General features: G+C 37.7%; 1 protein-coding gene across 1 annotated transcript; it reads left to right on the forward strand.

The window, feature by feature from the left end:
* Positions 1-6113: 6113 nt before the first annotated feature.
* Positions 6114-8102, forward strand: LOC141639910 (uncharacterized). The gene is made up of 4 exons (XM_074448890.1): positions 6114-6295; positions 6401-6527; positions 6821-6918; positions 7999-8102. Exons 1-4 carry the CDS (start codon positions 6217-6219, stop codon positions 8100-8102), a joined length of 408 nt encoding a protein of 135 aa, XP_074304991.1. The 5' UTR covers positions 6114-6216.
* Positions 8103-8713: the final 611 nt, after the last annotated feature.

Consider the following 8713-nt stretch of genomic DNA (forward strand, 5'->3'; position numbering starts at 1 on the left):
AACAACATCATCTACAGATAAGGGGTACCCTATGAAATCATCAGCGATCAAGGCTCTCACTTCCGGGCGGAAACTCAGGCTTTGCTGGACAAATACAAGATCAAACGACATCGATCATCCCCCTACCGTCCCCAAACCAACGGAGCGGTGGAGGTGTAGATACCCGTATCCGTCGATATTGGAATTTATAGAGAACCCGACAAACACCCGATGATGATAGGACACATGTATTCTTTAGTTGTCATTGTCATTATTTGGAGCTCGTTTTACGATGTAGAATGGGCGTCGTCGATGAAGTATTTTACTAATTTAAATGATATTTAAATTAATGTTTTTTTTAAGTGAGTTCATTTTATTATTTTATATGATATTTAAATTATGGTTTTTTTGAGGTGAATTCAATTTATTTTATTTTATTTTGAATTTATTTTCCCAAGTTTATTTTATTGAAAATAAAATAAATAGTTGATTTGAAAAATCATTTTATGAATATATTTGATTTGAAAAATCATTTATTTTAATGTGTTAATTTATTTGAAAAATCGATTTTAAAAGCGAAGAATACTCGTTTTAAAAGCATGTTTTTGAGCTCGATTTTAGCTCGGTTTTTGGGCCCGTTTTCTTTACGAGTTGGCACGAATATCGAGTACACTAACCAACCTAAGCCTCTACCCATCCACCCTTGTTCGAACCCCCATAACCACGGCCCAAATTCCACCCCAAACACCCCCCAACCAGCCCGCGCATACAAACAGCCCCCCTGTTTTGCGTGATGAATCCCGAGCCTAAAACCCGCTCCAAATACCACCAAAACCCGTACCCATTAACTCTAACCCATACCCTAGTATCCTACCCATATTACCCTAGCTTAATCACCAAGAAAACCCCTCTCAAACCCTCACAAAAGCTGCTGGACAGCAGCTATGCGTGAGCAGGCCCGACTGCCTCTCCCTCTCTTTTACCCTACTTTAACTCCTTATAAATACCACCCCTTTACCATACATTCATTCCTCTAAGTTCTCCATACATCCTACCTTCACTCACAAGCTTTAAACCTCAGAAACAAACCCTAATTGCCTCTCAAAAACCCTCCACAAAACCGACATCCAAACTGAAACAGTTTGTGTGTCCTCTTCGAAAAACAATTCGTTCCTCCTTCAAACCTCCATCAAAACTCGAGTTTCTTGTTCCTAATTAACCATATAACATCCATATACACATTAGACAAAGATTTACGAGCCAAATTGCCCTTGAGAGTACACGAAATCCCTCGAAAAACAGAGTGTTATACACTCTGTTTTCGCGGTTTGTTCTTGTCTGTCCAGTTCTGTTTGTGCTCGTTTTTCGTGCCCAATAACTCAAAACGAGCAGGGGTTGCTTTAAGATCTCTGTTCTCCTCTCTTTCTAGTTTTCAAAACATCTTTTAAATCGAATTTTCATCGTGAAACGAGAGAGAAATCGCTGTTTGAAAGTTGCTGTCCTGATTCGATAAAAATGCGTGTTTGCTTTGTTTCTTCGTCGACGACGGCCTCTCGAGATAAAATCTACCATCGATTACGACCCAAGACGGTGTCAACGATACATGTAGGTTGAGGGTGCATCAAATCCTCCTCTTTCTCCCTTTTATTTCGTTTTTTTTATGTTTGTTTTTTATAGTTTGTTTTTATTCGTTTATCGTTTTTGTTTATCGATTGTTTAATTAACTATGAAACTAGTTTAGTCCGAGTATGAGTTAAAGTACCACTATGAACACCCGCGTTGACTTGAGATGGGAAAGAAACCGCTACATCAGTCGGTCGTACACCCCCGTCTCATTTACATATCCTCGTGTTCAAGGTAGGGCATTAATAAAACGATTTCTGACTTCGTTCTTCGCTTTTGACCCCTCCTTTGTTTCGCGTGATTCGACCCACCTTAGGACCATTCACATGTTAATACGACCTCTGATTGTTAACACACAACTCGTTTAGATGACACTAGATCAATTTGATAACCTAATTAGACACATTAGGGTACATCGACATAGCTTTAAAAACCGATTAACAATTCTGTAACTTAATTGAATTCATCTTCCCTTTCACTAATCTTCTCGCTAGCATGGAAGTGCGTGCTTAACACCTTTCCATTTGCACTCGTTGACGATTTAGAATTGTACCTAACCTAGTTCGTATTTATTTAATTCAATTTGTAATTAATTAACCTTTAATTTGTTTTATTTATTTCTAATTTTTTAAAAGTCGTTTTAATTATCTTTTATGGTTCAAAATCTGTAAATTTAATTTAATGAATTTTTTCGTAATTTATTTTACTGATTTCGTAATTAAAACATAATTAACTTTGCTTTTCTACAAAAACCGTGCCTTGCACGGGTCTGTCTGACTTCTGATCCGTGCACTGCACGGGTCTGCCAGTTTTAGTTTCTTTTCTTCTTTTGTTTCTTTAATTGTTTACTAATCCTATTTTAATAAATATGGATTGGTGAATAATTTTAACAAGTTGGGTTCAATTTAATTAATAAGTTGTACCTAATTTATTTCAAGCCTTTGTACTTATTTATTTTAATTTAATTAGTTTAATTCTAATCTAATTTGTTTATTAACTAATAATTCGGCTAACATCTTTAATTAGTCTAACTTAGCTTTAGCTTTTTTGTTTACATTTGTTTCGTTTATTAAGACTTAATAGTTTAAGTTGTATTTTGTTAGTTTGTATTGTAATCTGAGTCAAAATAATTACGATAGTTGTTGTAATTAGATTGAGTTGTAATTTATTTCTCGTTGTGTCGGCATGAAATGCCTGGGTTGTAATAGGATACATCCCAATGGCTCCCCCATTCCTCCTAAGCCGTGTTTGCGCATCTTTTATTTCAAATCAACCAACATGCTAAAACAACTTTGACAAAGTTAGTATTCATGCATTAAACGACATAGAAATTGTTGTCACATGTTAGGGTTTTAAAACGATGTTTGCATATCATATATTGTAGTAGCTATGACCTTGTTTGAACTCCGACACTTGACTTAGTAGAGGCCGTTATTGACGGGCGGGGTTAGGTGTCCTTATGGGCTTCCTAACACGTACCCTCACCCCTTACTCAAGATCTATGGTTTGTGGATCCGTCTAAATACCATTGGATTACGAGAGTCATTCAAATCGAGTGATATAGGGTACAAGTCTTTATCTTTAATCACTCGTAGTCGATTGGCTTTATGCTTTTCGATGAAAGGTGTAAAGTTGACTTGAACGGTTCCAAGTTCCCAAAAAACTTGGTGGCGACTCTAATTTGTCTTAATTCGATTCGAAAGAACCTCGAGTCGATTATGCCTAGTGTGGATCCCGCTGGACGCAGCGATTCCCGAGGGCCTTGTCCACGATTTGGCGACTACTGGGGAAAAGAGGACTAGTTACACTTTGTTTCTAGGGTCTTTTCCTCCGAGGTGAAACTTGAAAAGAAAGTGTTGGAAAGTAAAACATTACTCATAGTGCTACGATTCATGCATAAACCCTTAAGGACTTGCCGGGCCGTCCCAAAGCGTTTCTTCGTGATGCGTGGGGGCGACGTCCCACTATGCTAGGAAGCTGCACATTGCTCGCTTCCACTTCACCTCGCGTGGTTCTTGATGGTGGGGACGATCTTCTAGGTACTCTACCTTAAGACACCTTGCTCTATAAGACCGCAAAAGGATGGAGGGCATAGACCTTCTTGTAGAAGACTTGCCGAGACTTAGAGATGTCTAGGAGCATATATCCTTATAACATGAGAATTACAATGTGCAAATTGTTTTCCCGAGTCTTTTCGAAATTTCCCATGTCCTTTTCAAAACCGAACTTTTGAACAACTTACTTTCAAAATAGCATGGTTTTAAAAACGCGGAATGCTGCCCAAATAGGACTAGAATTTTCGGCCAAAACAAGCTTTTATAGCCGGCATGCTACCCATTTCAAATCTCATTTTTCAAATCGATCATTCGTTTTTCAAAATCAATCCAAAATGCCTCTCGAACCTCAACCAAGCATGAAATGCGTCGAGTCGTGTCCGGGTCATGGCCGTGTTAGGCCGGGTGTGTTTCGTTCTAAGAGTCTAGAACATGACCTTGTTGGGTCACCCAAGCTCACCTCTTGGGCTTTGAGTCATGTTGGTCGACCATTTGGTCTAGGATAGTCCACAGACACGTCCAAGCTAGGCCCTTTAGGACGTTTCACCCGAACCTAAGGACTATGTTGGTCCAATCAAGGGTTTAGTCACACCGAGTCCGGTTTAGAATCGTGCTATGACAGTTTGAGTCATGTCGTTTTGCCGAGTCTAAAATGAACCAAGGTCTAAATCCAACCGTGAGTCGAACCTTTGGTTAGTCAGTCTCAAGTCGAGTCTTTGTTTGAGTCAAGTTGGGGTCGTGTCCTTAAGTGTGCAGGGGAACTTACTTTAAATATTGACTCAGTACGGGGTTTTCTTGTAGAAAGGCCGCCAAAAACCCGACGTCAAGCAATGCAAGATGCTGTTAACAAGCTCACTGAGGCCGTGAACCTCATGATGACCCGAATGGATGCAATCGAATCTAAGCGGGTGAAGATTCCTCTCCACTCGACCGATCCGGAGAAACGGTTCAAGTTCATCAAAGACCGTTTGAAACTCTCCCAGGGAAAGAACATCCACTACGAAAATGCTAGGGCCTATGCCCCAGTTCAGAATAAGTTGCCCACGAACATGGTACTCACTGATATCCCAAGGTTTAAGGGCACAGAAGATCCAGTCCACCATGTTAAGGCCTATAAAGGGTACTTAGCACTGAAAGGAGTACCTGCTGAAATGCTCTCTGAAATTTTCGCTCAATCTCTGGATGAACACCCGAAGGCGTGGTTCTACAATCTGGACCTTAAGAACTTCTCTACTTTCGAAGATATTACGGTGGAGTTCTGCAAGCACTATGCTGATAATCACTACTACAAATCCCTTACATTGATGACGCTTTTGCATTGATGCTTTTATAAAGCGTCGACCGTAAATAACCCTCCAATTTTAATTTTTTTGGAAACCGCCCCCATTTACTAATAAGAAAGCGAAAAAGTACAGTTTTCTAAATTTTCACTAAAATCCCCCGCTAACCCCCATCCACTGTCATGACTTTACTCCTCTTTTTTCAATTAAAAAACCCTAACCTTCAAAATCCCGTTCAATGATCAGCGATTTTCCTGCCAATCATCAGCAATTTTTCATTCAATCATCAGCAAAGACGATTCAATCAGCAATTTTCCGTTCAATCTGCCAATCAATTGTAATTCTACAACTCACAAATGTAAAATCTGCTTCTTACATATCATAGGTACGGTGCTCTCATTCATTTTCAATTACTTGTATGTTATTGATAGTAATTTTAATTGCTTTAATCGGATTATGAGCGTGCTCAATAATTCCGATCATCAGCAAAGATGATTAAGTTATTGGTTTTCGGGACATATATAAATAATATGGTGCTATCTGAACTCGATTACGTTCTTTGTTTAATTTTGATTCTTATTTTTCGTTTGATTTTAAGTTCAATTATGAAATGTAGGGTTTTGGTTTAAAGTTCTAAGATTTAAATTCTGAGGGTTTCAACTCCATGAATATCCGTTCCATATTTTCTGGCCTTCGATTTTATTAGTCCATTTGTTGGTTCTGCATTTGAAGAATGTTGGCGAAGTGGAAGCATCTTACAGTTTGACGGTATGTTGATTCTCGTTCATTTGTGCTTCATAAGGTTTGCCAATCTTTTGAAATTCGTAAACAAAACTCTGATCTTTTATGGCCAGTGAGAGCTGGAGCCATGAGGCTTACACTTTACAGTAACTTGTTTTAGCCATGGCAATCAAGTTGAGCTCGCCACTTTAGGTTAACATTCAATCATAACCTGACTTGAAAATCTATGTACTTTTGCTTTTTTCCACGGAAAACCTCTCAACGACAAATCAACAGCAGTACCCTAGTCCCTCAAAGTTGTGCCCTGTGTTGTAATACTGCATTGAATCTTAATTAAGGGTAATGTTCATGAATCAGCTGACATTTCTCAGATTAGCCTTTGTCTTCTTTTATGCAGTTTAAGTGTTCAGAAGGTGTGATGATAAGTGAGGTACATGTGACGATACTCTCAAGTTCTTTATTTGGGATTTACACGATTTATGTCTGTATAACTGAATACTACTTCCTTAAACATCTAATTGCAGGAGCAATTCTTTATCATGAAGCCAGAAGAGGTAGTCACTCGGTCTTGTAAAGTCAACCCAACCACTGATCAAGCTGCAAAATATGCTTGTTCCGGTAAAGCTATTTGCTCATCTTTTTTCTTATTTTGTGTCTGTTTAAATGGGAATTTGGGCCACAGTCAAAATTTGATTTTTTGCAAACTTATTGTCCCTGTTACAGCAATTTTGAAAGACTCGGAATTCAAAGAAGTTGATAGGGTTGAGTGCCAGTTCACCACCACAGCCACAGTGCTAGACAATGGAACACTGGTCTGTACAGTCACCTGTGACGGAAATCACATTCTAAAGTATTACATCCTATTTGCTTTGCTTTCAGAAATCATAGAATGATAGACTACACTGGACATCCTGATTCCCGAGTGAAAGGCCACTTGGAAACTTCAGTTGATTTGAAGTAAAATCCGAAAATGCATCCTATAAACATAAACTTGACAAATGTAGTTGTTGAAGTTCAAGAGCTTGTTAGGTTATTGGAACGTATGTTACTTTACTCTGACACACCAAGTGCGCTGAACAAAACCCGACACAAAACCAAAACATGAAATTTTACCAAAATCATTCATGATCATATAAACTGCAGGGACCCCCCTTTCAACCGTCACTCTTCGAATCAGTTAAAAGCTTTTGGAACAAATTCTGGGCTGGTTTGTCAGTCTTCATCATGGGAAAATCTTGCAGGTACATGTTTCGACACTGTCAAACTCGATAGCTTGTTGATCATTTAAGCACTAAAAATATTTTGAATTGCACTTGTATCGAATGTGTTTAGTTTTTTCCATTCCAACTCCTATCTTCTCCTATGTTGCTTGGAGTCTTCAATATTACTCACGTAGCCGCGTCGGCCGTCGGACACTCCACCCCCGGACATGGGTAGGACACTCGGACACTTATTTTAGACCAAAAACATGAATGGTATAGGTATCCAAGTTATATTTTATGTCAGTATGGTTTCGTCTCGCAAATTATATTTTCGGTCTAGTAAACACTATCTTTATGCTTTTGTGTCGCAATTCCTATTGAAAAGCTTGTAAAGTTAATGTCTCCGCCTCAACTATCATCTAGGTTGATGGTACGTTACCCGATGTTCATATATTATGGTTATTATATAATTGATTTTTTGAGAACATAATATTTTAGAAAGCCTGTGATATCCAGTTCATTCTGAAACATTCACTAATGATGAGTTCTATGTTGATCAAGCTAAGAGTTACTTGGCTCAGGAGGTTTAAAATAAGAAGTTTGCTTGGTCATGATGAAAAAGTGAGTTCACACCAACATCTAATGAACACATCAGAGGAATCTCTTCGAAAAAGGTAAGCATTAGAGATTGTAGGAGAATAGTGGAAAGACTCACTTAAACTCTTAATATGCTGCCTTTTTTTTCAAGGCATTTTAGAAAATTACAGGAGCTATTAAGTCATTTTATGCTAATTCGTTGTTGTTTTACCTTTAATTATATGTAGCGTAGTTAAGATGGGAGTCCTAGACTTTTATGTTGTTGATGTTAAAAAATGCGGTATGATGCTCACAACTCGTTTAAACATTTTTGCTTGATTGCTTTGTGTATTGTGTCTACTATTGAATTTTTTAGCTTCATCTTTTCTGTAGTTATGCAATGAAAATATAATCTGATACGAATTTTAACAGGCTGCCTCGTAGTGCTCAACTCCATACCTCAAAATTCGAGTCTTGTTGAATGTGTAAATTTCCTGGCTCTCAAACTATTAACTGATATTAACTGATTTGGCTCTTTCAGAGCTTCTTGTATGAGTATCATGCTGTTTTGTAGGATCTCTGTACCAGTGGTCTCACTACTACAAATCCCTTGCGTTAATGACGCTTTTGCATTGACGCTCTCATAAACCGTGGACCCATAATTAACCCTCCAATTTTTTTTTTTTGGGATGACCGCCATATTCATAATGTTAGGCGCAATATTCTAATTTTCCAATTTTCAACTAATAACCCATTATTCCCCCCACATTCACTATCAGCTATTCATTCAATTTTGATCAAACTCGTTCCACGAAAAACCCTAACCTTTCAATTTCTCATTCTATCATTTCGCCTCTGATTCTTCCATTTATTCCAACTTAACTCCATCAACTTCGTTTCTTCATCTTTTTATGTATCAGTCTGCTCTCTTCTTTTCAATTTTTATCTCCAAAGGTTTGTTTTTGTTCATTTTAATTTCATTTCTGCGAGTTTTTGATTCATTAGTTTAGTAAGCTTGCTTATATTTTCATTTTTCTTACGTGTTTAATCTTGCGATTTTATGATTAATTAGGTGTTATGATATTGACTATGATTTGTTTTCTTAGTGTATTAAATTTGGGGATTAGAATTAGTCATATGTTGCTCCTTAATCGTCATTGTTTTAATCGAATTATGGGCGAGGAAGGTAATTTCGGATCCATGGATACAAATTTATAATTTTTACTTTGGTTTAATATGAATTTGTTTCCTATTTTCA

This window comes from Silene latifolia, unplaced genomic scaffold, assembly GCF_048544455.1.
Source record: "Silene latifolia isolate original U9 population unplaced genomic scaffold, ASM4854445v1 scaffold_597, whole genome shotgun sequence".
Classification (NCBI taxonomy): Eukaryota; Viridiplantae; Streptophyta; class Magnoliopsida; order Caryophyllales; family Caryophyllaceae; genus Silene; species Silene latifolia.

What these genes read in the sequence shown, in the direction of transcription:
- LOC141639910 (XM_074448890.1), top strand. Translation starts at nt 6,217, where the DNA reads ATGAAGCCAGAAGAGGTAGTCACTCGGTCTTGTAAAGTCAACCCAACC. An exon ending in GACGGAAATCACATTCTAAA is followed by an intron (nt 6,528 to 6,820) that starts GTATTACATCCT and finishes TATAAACTGCAG; the next exon opens with GGACCCCCCTTTCAACCGTC. An exon ending in ATCATGGGAAAATCTTGCAG is followed by an intron (nt 6,919 to 7,998) that starts GTACATGTTTCG and finishes GCTCTTTCAGAG; the next exon opens with CTTCTTGTATGAGTATCATG.